The following is a 16,191-nucleotide window of genomic DNA, read 5'->3' on the forward strand; positions in this document are numbered from 1 at the left end:
AGCCATGATCCCCATGCAATCATCGGCAGCAAGGGAACACTCAATAGCAGTACTTGAAGATTTGTGAGTTGGAATTGCATGTTACTTGAAAGATCTAATTAAGCTAAATTTTGGTGCACAGCAGTTGTACATGATTTCATGTTTATATAGTAAAAATGCATTGAAATGTACTAATGTTGAAACATACATGTAAAGATAGTTGTGGAGATTGTCTTATATTTTCCTTGTGTGTCTCATTTGTTTAGAGCATAAAGTTTTGTTAATTGTTCTAACTGATTAAGGCTAAATGAATACTGTAATTGAAAATATATTTTAAATCTTTGTCATGAGTTTTTAAAAAAATTATTGCAAATTGTATCATTCCTGATTACACAGACTTTGTGGGTGGATATAAATAAATTTTATACTTCTATTTTGCACCTGGTAGTCTAATTCTTCTTTCCTCTATGAAATGGTACCTTAAAATGTAGGTGTTAGATGGAACAAGTTAAACCTCCACTTGTGATACCCCCCATGCCATAATGAAGTCCTTGCTAATATAACTGAGAAACAGTAGTACTTGAGTTACAGCCTGGCACCTGGATTTGATTTCACCTAAGCTATGCTATTGCAAACATGGGGTAAACCAGCTGATGGGACATCTTTATGCAAACAAATTTACACTGCAATAAAATTTTCATAATTTGTCCACAAAGGGCTGAGATTACCAAGTTTATGAAAAGCATTAAACAGGGCCCAGCACGATGTTCCTAGTGGCCAAAGTACTTTACTTGAACGCACCAGGATCCCATATGGGCACCAGATCTAGTCCCAGAGTCCCCACTTCCCATCCTGCTCTCTGCTTGTGGCCTGGGAAAGCAGTCAAGGATGGCCCAAAGCCTTGGGACCCTGCACCCATGTGGAGACCCAGAAAGAAGTTCCTGGCTCCTGGTTTTGGATCAGAGCGGCACTGGCTGTTGCAGCTTCTGTGGAGTGAACCAGAGGATGGAAGATCATTTTCTGATAATCTGACATTGGAATAAAAGAAAAAATACATTTTGTTTATTTCTAATGGAAAGTCAGTTACAGAGATAGGCGAGACAGGAAGTGAAAGAAAGAGCAACAGATCCTCAAATTATCTCGTGTGGATAATTTGATCAATCTGGATGTGGATCAATCTGATGCCAGGATCTGGGAGCTTCTTGTTTCCATTCATTGCAGGACCCCAATCCCTTCTGCCATCTTCTGCTTTCCCAGACGTGAAGCAGGGGCTGGATGGGAAGTGGAGGAGCTGGAACAGAAACCAGTGCCCACAGTGGATCTGGTGAGGATTTAGCTACCAAGCATCATGCCAGGCCTGAGCTTGTAGTTAATTCTGGGTCATGGATTCTTGGATCCATGGACTTGAGGCATTTTCTGCTGATTTCCCAGTTCTGGAGCACTGACCTGGATCAGCGTTGCAGCTGGATATTGTAAGTTACAAATTTAAAAGCTCAGTGTTGAGCAGTTTTGAATGGTGAGTCCATGGTCACTTCCCTTAGTGCCCATATGGGGTGTTGTTGCTGCATGCAGAGGGTTAGTGTAAGATGTCACCACTCCAGCCTCTAGTTGGCGTTTTCTGTTCACTTACTAATGAAGCAATTGTCTATTATGTGAGCATATTCTAAGCAGTAGGTAATTTACAACCCAAAAAGGGTTTCACCATGACTTTTCATGCTGCCACCGTGATCTTTGATCTCCAACCCCTAGAATGAGAGATTAGTTTCTGTTTGCTTTATTTTTATTTATCTTGTTTACTTGAATGTCAGAATCAGACATGGAATGATAGAGATGGATCTTCCACTGGTTTACTCGCCAAATGGCCACAAAGGCTGAAGTTGGACTGGTCCAAAGCCAGAAGCCAGGAGATTTTCTTGGACCTCCCAGGTGGGTATAAGGTCCCAAGCACTTGGTCCAACTTCCATTGCTTTTCCAGGCATTTTAGCAAAAGTGGGTGCCCATATGGCAGCTTCATTTACTATGCCACAGCATCAGTCCCAAGTTTCTGTTTAATTAGAAACAAACTCTTCTGTGTGACTTTGATTATGGCAAAAATCCAAAACTCCAAGGATTTATGCAGATCAAATCTTGTAAGAAAAACAACAAAAACTCCGAGGAGTGGAGCAGTCAACATAATTCAGGATATTGTAAACTTACAAATTTAAAAGCTGGGTGTTCAGCAGTTTTGTATGGTCACTTCCCTTAGAACCCTTGATGTCAGAGTTCAGCTAAAGCTGGGCAGATCTTAAACTGAAATAATCCAAACATTAAACATTACTGCTGTCTTAGGGAATTTCCAGATAACCGATTCTTCTGAAGTTGATAAGCATTGGAAGGGATGTTTACCAGGACAGACAAGGCTGACAGAGTCCCAGGAATCCTGAAATGCCCTCCTAACCCCCCTCTCAACCCCACACCCACCCAGGCTGAGGAAGTAAAACGGAGAGCAGGTGAAAAGGATTGGTTAAAAAATAATAAATACATAGATGATAAAGTAAATTGGTTGCAAACTAACAATTTAGAGGTAGGAAAAGAAGGTGAGGGCACGTGAGTGACAGCAGGGTTTCACTCAATGGCATGGATGGTTCTACGCTAACCATCACCAGCAGCAGAGAGGAGACCCCACCAGTATGGACCACTGGTTATAACCAGCAACTTCCCTGTGGTGCTACACATGGAAATTCTTGCAGCTTTTAATAAGAACACTTTCATTACATGGAAGAAGCTTAGCAGGTGTGGCTATACTTGTGGCCCAGCCAGATAAGCAGCAGCTGTGACATCCACATCCCATGTTTAAGTGCTGATTGAAGGCCTAGCTGCTATGCTGCCCCAGCTGAGGCGCCCTGGCAGGCAGTGCTAGATGGTACTTAGGCTCCTGCTGTCCACATGGGCGACCCAGATGGAGCTTTGGACTTTTGGCATTGTCATGGCCCAGCTCTGGCCACTGACGTCTTTTGAGAAGTGAACCAGTGAATGAAGGAAGTATTTTTCTCTCTTCCCCCTTTCTTTTGTCTTCTGCCCCTTTGACGTTTCACTTCAAATAATTTGCCAATTACATATCTCCACATCCTTTTTAAAAACTCTCACATGTATTCTTTTACTTTGAAAATATTTTATTATTTTAATGGGAGGCAGATTGGATTTAGAGAGAAAGAAAGATCCTTTATCCATTGGTTTATTCCTCAAGTAGCCACAATGGCCAGAGCTAAAGCTAATTCAGAAACCAAGAGGCAGGAGCTTCTGGGTATCTCCAGTAGGTGCATCGTCCCAAGGCTTTGAGATATCCCTGGCTGCTTTCCCAGGCCACGAACAGAGAGCTGGATGGGAAGCTGGGCAGCTGAGACACAAACTGGTGCTCTTATGACATCTGGGCGCATAGCAAGGTGAGGATTAACCATTCAGTCACCGTGCAGCACACGTTAAAATATTTTAAATAGTGAGTTGTAGCTGAGTGCATTGACATTATTCTAAAAGTTGTTGGGGGATGTGAACGAAACCTGTCTACGCCGCCAAGTCAAAGAACTAAAAGGAATGGGGGAAAAAAAAAATAAGACAAAATCACAAAATGGCGGCCAGCCTGGAGGGAGTCACGTGGCCGCCATCTCTTTCCTTGCCAACCTTCAAGGAAGTCTTTCCCTCTCTCTCTCCAAGCGCGGACACGCTCCCCGCTCGTTGTTCAGGGAAGCCAAGGTAAACCTTTCCCGACGCAACCCAGTCCCGCCAGCCGAGGACCTGGGGAGGCCTTCGGAATGCGGCCGGGAGCGCGCACGCCGTGCGTCTCCCCGTCAGCGTCGGCCCTGCGGGAGCGGTGGAGGAGGGGAGCGCGTAGAGGAAGCGAGGGAGGCTTGCGCATGCGCCCGGGGCTGATGGGTTTGAAATGGCTCCGGTGTTAGCCGGGAACCGACGCAGGTGAAGGTCTGGTCCGCGCAGTTGCAGCTGTAGGCGGCCTGGCCGGGGATCTCGCTTCCCGTCGGATCCACGGAAGGGCTGGGAAGCGACCGTCTCGGTGGCACGGCTTCTGCAGGCCCGCGACGGTGGGGCTCCCGCGGGACTGGGGCGGGAGGGACGCGGTTCCTTTTGTGCGGGTCGGAGCAGGCCCCGCGCGGCGCCCCTCCCCCAGCCCCGCGCTCTTCCCCGCCGCCCTCGGCCCGAGCGGCGGCGGTCGGTCGCGGGCTCGGGATAAGCTGTGGGTGTTGAGTCCCAGACTCGGGCCTGGGGCTTGGCGAGGCGGCCCTCGATGGCTGGGCTTTTTATTGGGGGGGGGAGGGGAAAGCTAAGGAGGTTGGGGAGCCGGTGGCTTTTTACGACCCGTACGTGGTTATGGCGGTGGGGGCTCCCAGTAACCCCCAGTTGGCGCTTCCCCATGGGGTGGAGAGGTAGACTGCGCCCTCGGCGGCCTGCGGCCCTTCGCGAAGATAGATGGCGGGGCTCAGGCCGCTGCCTTCTCGCCGGAGGAGCGGGGATGCTCAGACCGAAACCTTGGCCTTCTCCGGCCGGACTTCAAGGGGGAGGGGTCCCCGCAGTGGTTCTTCATGGGGCATCCGTTATTCCAACTGTCTTTCCCTTCGCACGGAACGGAAACGAAGACCCCCCCTCCCCTTTCCCTTTTCTCCTGGAGAAAATAAAGCCATGTTCGGTTTCGTGATATCCTTCGATACCTTTTTTGTTTTTTGGGTTTTTTTTTTTTTTTTTTTTTTTTGCGTTCTCTTCCCTATCACCTATTAATATTACTGAATTCATCGCTGCGCTTACCTTATCCCCCCGCTCCCCAACGCATTGCCAGGGGAAACACGCAGGGTGTAATTATAATATAAAGCTGTGAACTTTGAGCAGTCGGTTAGAGACTGCGGATGGTCCTCGCTGTGTGGCAGTCTGTAATCACAGAAGTCTGCCCCGATTAGTGGTTTTTAAAAAACAAACAGGGTGCGTTGGGTCATCTCGTTGATGGGAAATGTTCCTGCATTTCAGACACTCCTTCTCCCACCCCCCACCTTTCTACTTGCTGTTGTTTCTGCTTAGGAAGACACTCCCAAAAGACAAAACATTTCTTTCTGTGACATTTGCAGTTGGGTTGAACTTTAAAATGTGGATCCTCTCTTACTAGGTCGCTGCTGTAGAAGACCAGCCGAGGGCTTTTCTTCCGTTGCATCATGGCTCAGTTTGGAGGACAGAAGAATCCGCCCTGGGCTACTCAGTTTACAGCCACTGCAGTATCTCAGCCAGGTCAGCCTCCTGACTCGGTGTTCCAGAAAGGTGGAATGAGGGTAGTAGCCACCGCACAGGCTTGCAAGGGTTGTTACCTTTGATTTATGCAGAGCTTTTAAAATTTCACAGGGAACTACAAAAAAATTTGTTGTACACAGTGGCTTCAGGGTTTTGTGTGTCTATGTGTGTGTTTTAAGATTTATTTATTTTTATTTTTATTGGAAAGTCAGATTTACAGACAAGAAGATGTTCTGTCCATTAATTCACTTCCCAAATGACCCTAATGGTTAGTGCTGTGCTGAACCGAAGCCAGGAGTCAGAAACTTCCTTTTCCAGTCTCCCACGCAGGTGCAGGGTCCCAGAGCTTTGGGCCAGCTGTGACTACTGCCCCTGGCCACAAGCAGGGAGCTGGATGGGAAGCAGGGCCGCTGGGATTAGAACTAGCGCCCATATAGTATCCTGGTGAGTGCAAGGGAAGGACTTTAGCTATTAGGCTTCTGTGCCAGGCCTAGCTTCAGGGTTTTAAACACCTTCATTTAATGAGCTTTATTTAATGTGGTGTTAGGTTTTGCAGGCATCTACTTTGTTTACTTAGTAAAGTGTATGAATTGACAAAGGAAGTTTAAAAGTCAACGTATTCCTTTACTTATTCAAAAGTAAGTTTATTTGAAATCTATGCTGCTTGAGAAACTCAAAAAAAGAATTCTGGTATCAGATAAAGGTAAAAGATAAACAGTTGAGGAGGCAATAAGCGAATATGTATGTTTTCCAAATTCAGTAATTTCTCAAAGTCAATGAAAAATGTTGAAACTTTTAATACGTTTCTTCTTGATTTTCTTTGGAAGATTTTTTTAATGATTTCTTTGGAAGGCAGAGTGACAGGGATGGAGCAAGAAAGATCTGAAGTTTTTCATCTTTGTAAAGATTTATTTATTTGAAAAGCAGATGACAGTGCTTCCATCTGTATGTTCACTCCCAGCTGGCCTTAGCAGCCTGAGCACTTGGGCCATCTTTTGCTGCTTTCCCAGATTGATTAGCAGGAAGCTGTATCTGAAGTTGAGTAGCTGGGACTTGAATCTGTGCCCTTTTGGGGTACTGATGTCACTCACAGCAGGTTTACCCACATAGCCACGGCACCAACCTAGGATTTGCTGGCACGCTCCCCACGTGTCCTCATTGACTGGTACTGGTCTAGACTGAAGCCAGGAGCCTGGAACCAAATTGCGCCTCCCACATGGGTAGCAGAGACCCAAGTATTTGAGTCATCACCATCTTCCTCCCGTGCTTATTAGCAGGGAACTGAATTGGAAGTGCCAGGACTTGGCACTCAGATGGGTTGCTTTTGTTCTGGGTTTGAGGGTAGGGGAAGTTACTGAATTTGCACAATGTACTCCTCCCCTCATTTATTTTTTTAGTTACAACTTGATTTACATCTTTGTATTCTTTATTTTTAGATTCATTTATTTTTATTGCAAAGTCAGATATAAAAACAGAAGGAGAGACAGAGAGAAAGATCTTACATCCACTAGTTCACTCCCCAAGTGGCCACGATAGTCAGAGAGCTAAGCCGATCCAAAGCCAGTAGTCAGGAACTTCTTCCTGGTCTCATAAGGGTTCAGGGTCCCAAGGCTTTGGGTCATCCTTCACTGCTTTCCCAGGCCTCGGAACTGGAGCGGAAGTGGTGTTGCTAGGATTAGAACTAGCGCCCACATGTGATCCTGGTGCTTGCAAGGGAAGGACTTTAACCATAGGCTACCCTTGCTTTGCATTCTTAAATATGATAAATCTTCAGTGTCTGAGAGTTTCAGTTGGGCTTCTAAAATATGGTACAGTCTGTACAGCTTATTCTGTTACTTTCAATCTATTTTGGTTTAGGCTGTATCTTTTACTAGTTCCTTGTTGCCTTGTACTTTTGGAGGTCAATTGCTGAACCACTGTGTCTTCTCACTTGAGTGTTCTAAAATGTGACAGAAATGATTATGTAGGTGACCTTTATCCATAACGGAATGAATACCATAGGGTTTTTGGTTTAATTAATTTGCTTTGGGAGATTAACAAGTAGTAGTTACTTTTGCAGGCAGTTGCAAACACTGTGAATGGCTTCTCGGCTTTTTGGCTAACATCAAGTGTAATGAAAACACTGAAATATTACATTTAGTTTAATGCTAATTAAATTTTATATCAAAATGTGGGAAGACTGAAAGCAACCAAGTTTTGATTCAGTAGGTTTAGGAATTTTACAACTACTGTGGGTCCAGAAACAAATAATGTATTCTTGGACTTTGATACAAACTAAACATGGTTTGGCTGGCTTTTACTACAATTGGTTTTAGAGTCACATCTGTAATATACCAATAAAATGGCTATTGCCCTAGAAATTGTTATGCCTAACTTTTAACATTTGTATTATAATAATTCTATGAATAGTAGTCCTTATTTTTAAGACTGAAGAATGAAGATACCAAGGTTTATGAGCTTGTCACAAAACGAAGGTAGTAGTGAATATAGTGAATACATGACTTCCTTTTCTGTATTTGCCAGTAGAGATTCCAGATATGAAGATTTTTTTTTTAAGATTTATTTATATTTGAAAGTCAAATATACAGAAAGGAGAGACAGAGAGGAAGAAGTTCTGTATGCTTATCCACTCCCTAAGTAATGGCCACAGTGGCCAGTGCTGTGTCGATCTGAAGCCAGGGTCTCCAACGTGGTGCTTTGGGCCATCCTCACTGTTTTCCCGGGCCACAAACAGGGAGTCGGATTGGAAGTGGGGCAGCCGGAATTAAAACTGGTACCCATATGGGATCCTGGCGCGTGCAAGGCAAGCACTATAGCCATTAGGCTTTCAGACTGGGTCCATGAAAATTCTTCAAACAGCATTTGTTTGTGCTGTATTAAGATTTTTCAAAACAATTTTGCTAACACATCATCTTATTCAGTAACCAGTTTTGTTTTTACTTTTATTGGAAACGCCATTAGCAGGGCTTTGGATTAGGGTTTCAACTGCCTTCATCTAACTAGTGACTGGATTGGATGTGTTTTAGGCACTGGCTTTTTCTGCTATGTCACAATGCCAGCTCCACTAATCATTCTAATAAAATGATTATCAATTTGAAGCAAATTTCTATCAATTTTTTTTCAGTGATGCAGCAAGTATGTGCTAATTACATGTAATCCAATAGAAAATAGTGGTTTTTTTTCCTGTTGAAAGCTTCAAATATGATTTTCAAAGATTTATTTATTTTTATTGCAAAGTCAGATTTACAGAGAGGAGGAGAGACAGAGAGGATGATCTTCCTTTTGATGGTTCACTCCCCAAGCGGCTGCAGTGGCTGGGGCTGAACTGATCTGAAGCCAGGAGCCACGAGATTCTTCCTGGTGTCCCACATGGGTGCAGGGTCCTAAGGCTTTGGGCTACCCTCGGCTGATTTCCCAGGCCACAAGCAGGGAGTTGGATGGGAAGCGGGGCTGCCGGGATTAGAGCCAGCGACCATATGGGATCCTGGGCGTGCAAGGCAAGGACTTTAACCTCTGTGCTATTGCACTGGGCCCTTCAAATATAATTTAAGAACCAAAATTGAGCAAAGTTCATTAGCTTAGATATTAGTTTTACTTCAACAGAAACACTGTCATTGTTGTGGTTTAGCAGGTAAAGGTGTTGTCTGTGAGAAAAACACAAGCAATGAGGGAATTGTCTTATAAAGATGCAAGTCATTATACCTATGGCTATATATTCTGAACAGCTCAGGCACTACAAAAAATTTTAGGACCATCATTATGGCAAAGAAGGTTAAAGCAGTAACTTAAAACACCAGCATTCCATCGGGATGCCATCAAGTTCTGGCTGATTCACTTCCAATCAAGCTCCCTTGTTAATGTTCCTGGGAAAGCAGAAGATAGCCCCGGGGCACCTGCAACCACCTGAAAAATGAGAATGAATTTTTTGTCTCCTATCTTCCCAGCATTGCATTCATCTCTGGGGTGAACCACTGGTTGGAGGTTCTCTTTTCCTCTCACCTTTGTAACTTTGAAATCAGTAAAACAAATCTTTCTCCTTCCCTGTCTGTAAAATCTGCCTAGCGAATAAAAATAAATAAATCTTGGGCCCAGCACAGCAGCTTGGTGGCAAAAATCCTTGCCTTGCCTCCACTGGAATCCCATATGGAGCATCAGTTCATGTCCCATGCTCCACTTCCCCTGCAAAAATCCGAGAAAAGTCACAATAACACAAATGGTCTGCTCAGGCAAGGATAGAGCCGGGACACTCGCTATCCTGTAAGGGGCCATGTTAATGCTCACCCCAACAGAAACAACAGTCAGTCCTATTGGCTCCCAACAGACAGAAGTAAATACTCAGGCAGAACAAATACGGATTTTCTTAGGCTTACATAAATACTCAGGACCCGTGTCACAGCACATCTGGCTAAGCTGTGGCCTGCAATACCATCACATCAGAGTACAGGAAACTGAGAAATACAGGATTAAAACCGGCACACATATGGAATCCTGGTGCATTCAAGGCGAGGATTTTAACCACCAAGCCATGTACCGGGCCCAAATGGCTTACTTATTAAAAAATATTTATTCGAAATCAGAGTTATGGGCCCAGGATGACTGCTCAATAGCTAAGCCTTCACCTGCAAGTGCCAGTATAGTACCCCATATTGGCACATTTGGCCCAGATGCTCCACTTTCAATCTAGCTCCCTCCTTGCGGCCTGGAAAAGCAGTGCAGGATGGCGTAAGTCCTGTGGCAGATTCAGAAGAATCTCCTGGTTTCAGACTGGCTCAACTCCAGCCATTGTGACCATTTGGAGTGTCCTTCTCTCTACAAATATCCTGAGACTAATTCATGAGGCTGTATGGGAATTTCAAAGAACAAAACTTTGCTTGTAATGGGAATAAAGGTAATTGATATAGAGGCAGTCATCCCTTAGTATTCTCTGGAATTGGTCCCAGAAGTGTCTACCCAGAAAGTGTCTAACCCAGAAAGTTCCACATTAAAAAAAGTCTGCTATTTGCATGTAACCTCTGTGTATTGGCCTTTAGATTTTGTAACTTCTCTGCATATTTGTAAAGATTGTGTAGATGGAGCTGGCACCGTCATACAGTAGGCTAAGCCGCCACTCCCCGGGCCGGCATCCCTCAGGCATGCTAGTTCATGTCCCAGTTATTCTGCTTGCAATCCAGCTCACTGCTTAGGCTCTGAGATAACAACCTGGGCCCCAAACTTAGGTGGGAGACCGGTGGAAGAAGTTCCTCGCGCCTGTGTTTTGATTGGCTCAACGTGGTCATTGCAGCCATTTGGGGAGTGAATGAGTAGATGGAACAGCTCTGTCTCTTCCCCTCTCTATGTAACTCTGCCTTCCAAATAAAAATAACAAGTATGCTGTAATGCTGGCACCTCTCATTGTTGTCTTAGTTTTTTAATTATTTATTTTTATGAAAGGCAGTTTTTATAGCTAGAAGGCGAGACAGAGAGGTCTTCCAACTGTTGGTTCACTCCCAAAATGATTGCAATGGCCACAACTGAGCTAATCCAAAGCTGGGATTCACATGGATGTAGGGGCTCAGGGAGGTGAGCCATCCTCTGTTTCCCCAGGTCATTAGTAGGGAACTCTATTGGGAACTGGAGCAGCCAAAAATCAAATGTGCACCCTTATGTGGTTCCAGTGATAGCAAGTGGAGGATTCGTTTGTTACACCAGTGCACTGGCCCCTGTCATTTACCTTTTTCGTTAGCTTTTAAAATATATATATATTTTTTTTTTCTTGAAAGGCAGAGTGAAAGAAATATGGAGCGCCTGGCGGCATGGCCTAGTGGCTAAAATCCTTGCCTTGAACATGCCAGGTTCCATATGGGTGACAGTTCTAATTCTAGCAGCTCTGTTTCCCATCCCGCTCCCTGCTTGTGGCCTAGGAAAGCAGTCGAGGACGGCCCAAAGCTTTGGGACCCTGCATCCACTCGGGAGAGCCGGAAGAGATTTCTGGTTCCTGACTTCGGATCAGTGCAGCACTGGCTGGCTGCGGTCACTTGGGGAGTGGATTATCGGACAGAAAATCTTCCTCTCTGTATATCTGACTTTAATAAAAATAAATAAATCTTTAAAAAAAAAAAAAACAAGAAATATGGAGAGAAAGACGAGTTCTTCTATGTGCCCCCTCATTGCCTCAATGGCTACTGCGGCCCAAGCAGAGCCAGGCTGAAGCTAGGAAGCCAGCACTCCATCCAGATCTTACATGTGGGTGGAAGGGCCTAAGTGCTTGAGTCATTTTGGGCTATTTACCTAAGCCTGTTAGCAGAGAGATGGATCAGAAGTGGAGCAGCCAGTGCTCAAAACGACTGTAGTACTGGGTACCCCTGTATTGCAGGCAGCAGCTTAATTTTCTGTACTTGTGTTTTGCTTTCTAAAAACTCTTCTTGAGAGTTCTCTGGCTTCTTGGTTGTATGAGTTTCCTTGGTTTTATTCAGAAGTTATTTATGTTTACTAGAGCACGAACTGTTGCTGTCTGGGGAACATGAATCAGTTAAATTTAGAAGCATTGTTGAAGTTGTTTTAGTTTTCCAGTAAATGATCACACACTGCAGTGTACAGCTAAACAATCATAGAAAATTCCTGGAAGGAATCCAAGTAATCCTTTCTAATCTTGTTTTAGCGGCTCTGGGTGTGCAGCAGCCATCTCTTCTTGGAGCATCTCCTACCATTTATACACAGCAAACCGCACTGGCAGCAGCAGGCCTTACCACCCAAACTCCAGCCAACTACCAGTTAACGCAGACAGCAGCATTGCAGCAACAGGCGGCCGCCGCAGCAGCTGCACTGCAGCAGGTGTGTATTTACTGACCTTGGATAAGTGACGGAGAACTGCAAGGTCTGAGTAGCCAGGTTTGGTGTGTAAGAATGATAAGTTGTTACTATGTTGACCAGTTTTTTTCTAGTCAAAAAAAAGTAGGACAACACATGGGTAAGTGTTGTATGATTGAAATCCTGATGATTGTTCTGTAATTATGTTAGCAGAATTCAATTTTTACCAGTTTCAGAGTGTTGAGTAATTATCAGGTTTAAATTTTAGATGAAGTTTGGTTGTTCCAGGAAATTTGTTAGTTTAATTCTGGCTGTGTATGTTTGTGTGTATGTAAATCATCTTTAGAGAATGAATAAAGCTAATATCCCTATTTTTCTTTGAAAAACATCTTTTTTAATCTTTCAGCAATATTCACAACCTCAGCAGGCCTTGTATAGTGTGCAACAACAGGTTAGTTTATATTTTCTATGTTAACTGACTTGTCAGATAACCATGTGTTGCAGAATTCATTTGATGGAGTTTTATTCCTACGAGCTGTCAGTGTGATTTGAATTCTTTGGATGGGACTCGGGGACAGGAGGTGGGAAGAAAATGATCTCTTCAGGTAGATATGCCAAAATACTCAGCTAGCAGCTAGTCTTTGCTTCTAGGAAGGTATGCAGAGGCTCCTAGAAATAAGGACCCTGTTCCCAGGAACCTTGGATCTGCTTTGCTGAACTAGAACACATGTGGAATGACTTTCTTTCCCTGCTTGAGGTGTTATCCTTACACATGCTGTTGGCTTTTTGTTGTTATTTTTGAAGATTTATTTATTTTTATCTGAAAGGTACATTTGCAGACAGAAGGCAATACAGAGAGACTCTTTCATTCACTGCTTCACTCTTCAGATGGTCGCAATGAGTACAACTGGGTGATCTGAAGCCAGGAGCTTCTTCTGGATCTCCCATATTGGTGCTAATCCCATGGCTTTGTGCCATTCTCCACTGCTTTCGCAGGCACATTAGCAGGGAGCTGGATTGAAACCATGGTGCCAGGATATTCACTCCCTATCTTCATTTTTTTCATAGTGTAATTATATGGAAACCTAATACACAAAATATTAAAATAGAGCTGTTAACAATGGGAGGAATGTTTTTCTTTTAATCTTTATGTTTGAAAGGCAGATTCCTGTGCTTGCAAGGGAAGAATCAAGCAATGAACCTGTTACAGTGTATTAAGTTTAATTTAGGGCCTGTTGTAATGCCTCAGTGGCTAAATCTTTGCCTTGTGCTCTCTGGAATACCATATGGTGGAAGTTTGTGTGCTGGCTGCTCCATTTCCCGTGCAGCTCCCTGCTTGTGGCCTGGGTTGCCCAAAGCCTTAGGTCCCTGCACCTGTGTGGGAAACCCAGCTCCTGGCTTCAGATCAGTTCAGCACTGGCTGTTGCAGCCCCTTGGGGAGTGAATCAGCAGTCAAGGATATTTCTCTGTCCTTCTCTCTGTGAATCTTTCCAATAAAAATATAAAGATTTCTAAAATGTGGTAGGAGAACCATATACCTAACAACTTCTGTGACTTTTTCACATTTTCTTTAAGTAACTTTAATGGAATTTTCCCTTTTTTTTTTTTTCTTTTTCACTCTAATTTCAGTTACAACAACCCCAGCAGACTCTTCTAACACAGGTTGGTGTGGTGTGCTTCCTTTTGGAATACCTGCATGAGGAGTAGACACAGTTTATTCCTGTGCTAGTTCAATGGTTTCAGTGCTAAATAGAGGTGCATGTGTCAGCTGTTTTTTTCTTTGATGACTTTTGATTATGGGTCCAGCTGAGATAAATTTCAAATACATACAAGGTTTTTAAACTGATTTTTTCCTTTTTATTTTTTGTAGCTTAGATTTTGAACATTTTTACATCTCATTCTTTAATTCAACTTTATATGTTGAATACCAGCTTAGTTTTTCAGAATATTAAAACATTTTGAGCTTTTTGTAATCTTTACATAGTTGATTAGAGTACAAAAAGCCAAGGGTTACAAGAAAGTGAGTAAGACCACTATTTCCACATTTTTTGTGTGTATGTAGCAGATGATTTTTTTTATAACCCTTTAAAAGTAATAAGCAAATTTTTAGTTTATTACCAGTACAAAATTGGTTTTGCACTGGATTTGGCTCTTGTACCATGGATTTCTGACCCTTGGTATGTATATGGTGTAAGATTCTACGCATGTGTCAAAAAGGAACTGGGAATTTTCTTTTTTAAAAATTTATTTATTTTTATTGAAAAGGCAGATTTACAGAGAGAAGGAATGAGACACAGAAAGATCTTCCATTTATTGATTTATTCCCCCAGGTGGCCACAATTGCTGGAGGTGAGCTAGTCCAAAGCCAGAATCCAGAAGCTTTTTATGGGTCTCTCACATGGGTACAGGACCCAAGGCTTTAGGCTGTCCTCAACTGCTTTCCCAGGCCACAAGCAGGGAGCTGGATGGGAAGTGGAGCAGCCAAGACTAGAACTGGCATCTGTATGGGATTCTGGTGTGTGTAAGGCAAGAACTTTAACCACTAGCCTAGTGTGCTGGGCCATGAAGTGGGAATTCTTTATGTGTCTGTGGAATGGTAGCTGAGAAATGTAAAATAAAAGCAAAGGTATTGGCGTAGTGTGTATTACAGGCTGTCGTTTATTTAGGAGGGAAGCAGAGGGTTTCCAAGTTGATCCATATGTATTTGTGAAAATAAAATGTTACCAGGAGACTCTAATAATAGCTTGTGCTGCTGATTGCTTTCCTGGAAAGGAAACTTGGGTGGCTGAGGTATGGAGAAGCTGGCAGAGCTTCTCCCTGTGTAAGGTTTCTATGTTCTTAGTCTTAAATTTGCTACTTATCTTATAAGAAAATATATTTCAATTTAAAGTCAACCTTAGTTTAGTTTTGTTTTTTTCCTTAGGATTTATTTATTTCATATGAAAGGCAGAGTTAGAGAGAAAGGAAGGGAGAACTTCCCATGTACTGGTTCACTCCCCAAATGGCCTCAATGGCTAGAGCCAGGTCAATATGAAGCCAGGATTCAGGAGCTTCTTTTGGGTTTCCATGTGAGTGCAGCACCATCCTGTGCTTTTTTCCCAAGCCATTAACAGGCAGATAGATTGGAAATGAAACTTGGACCGGGGCTTGAACCGGCACCAACAAGGCTGCTGTTATTATAAGCATGGGCTTAGCCTGCTGTGTCAGAGTACAGGCCCCAAATTTTATTGAAGAGCTAAAATCCACCAATCCTTCATTTCCTGGTAGAGAATTTACCAGATTTAAAAAAAAAAAAAAAACACAACTTTTAAAAAATTTTTCCTTACAAAAGCATTTCATAGAACCTGGCATTGTGGTCTAGTGGCTCAAGGCTTTGCCTTGAACGCACTAGTATGCTAGTTCTAATCCCGGCAGCCCTGCTTCCCATCCAGCTCCTTGCTTGGGGCCTGGGAAAGCCATCAAAGACAACCCAAAGCCTAGGTACCCTGTACCCACGTGAGAGATCCAGAAGAGTTCCTGGCTCCTGGCTTCAAATTGGCACAGCACCGGCCATTGTGATCTCTCGGCGAGTGAATTTTCAGAAGGAATATCATCTTCTCTGTGTCTCCTCCTCTATGTATATCTGACTTTGCAATAAAAATAAATAAATCTTAAAAACAAAACAAAAGCATTTTATTATAATGGACTGTGAAGAATCAGTATATATGGTAGTAAAAATTCATGGGAAAATAGTTTTATTATCAAATTTTACTTAAGATTTTCCTGAGTTTTTGTTATAAAGTGGATTTTGAATTTCTAAAGAGTAAAATAGGGAGGGTGTTTGATTTGCTTTTTAAGATTTATTTATTTTTTTATTGGCGAGGAAGAATTTATAAAGAGGAGTGACAAAGATCTTTTTATCAGTTCCTTCACTTCCTATTGGCCGTAGTGGCCAGAGTCAAGCTGATCTGAAGCCAGGAGGCAATAGATTTTTCTGGGTCTCCCAGTGGGTACAGGATCTCAAGACTTTGGACCATGCTCCAGCACTTTCCCAGGCCACAAGCAGGGAGCTGGAAAGTAAAGTATCTGGGATATGAACCCACACCTGTTTGGGTTCCCACTGCAAGCAAAGCAAGGATTTTGGCCACTTAGCCATTGTGCCAGGCCATTAGGCAGTGTTTTAAA

General features: G+C 43.4%; 1 protein-coding gene across 3 annotated transcripts in view; it reads left to right on the top strand.

Annotated features, from left to right (window-relative positions):
• The first annotated feature begins 3,858 nt into the window (after positions 1-3,858).
• CCAR1 (cell division cycle and apoptosis regulator 1) overlaps positions 3,859-16,191 on the top strand; it is a 39,746-nt gene continuing 27,413 nt past the window's right edge. The window contains exons 1-5 of one of the 3 annotated variants that reach the window (XM_040975860.1): positions 3,859-3,927; positions 5,123-5,241; positions 11,879-12,051; positions 12,434-12,478; positions 13,657-13,689. In XM_040975860.1, coding sequence (XP_040831794.1) covers positions 5,169-5,241; positions 11,879-12,051; positions 12,434-12,478; positions 13,657-13,689 — 324 coding nt within the window. In that variant the 5' untranslated portion in view covers positions 3,859-3,927; positions 5,123-5,168. Of the gene's footprint in view, positions 4,053-5,122; positions 5,242-11,878; positions 12,052-12,433; positions 12,479-13,656; positions 13,690-16,191 lie in introns of all 3 variants that reach the window. The other 2 variants (XM_040975859.1, XM_040975861.1) reach the window with 2 other exon arrangements.

This window comes from Ochotona curzoniae, unplaced genomic scaffold (assembly GCF_017591425.1).
Source record: "Ochotona curzoniae isolate NIBS_2020 unplaced genomic scaffold, NIBS_Ocur_1.0 contig_2692, whole genome shotgun sequence".
Lineage (NCBI taxonomy): Eukaryota > Metazoa > Chordata > Mammalia > Lagomorpha > Ochotonidae > Ochotona > Ochotona curzoniae.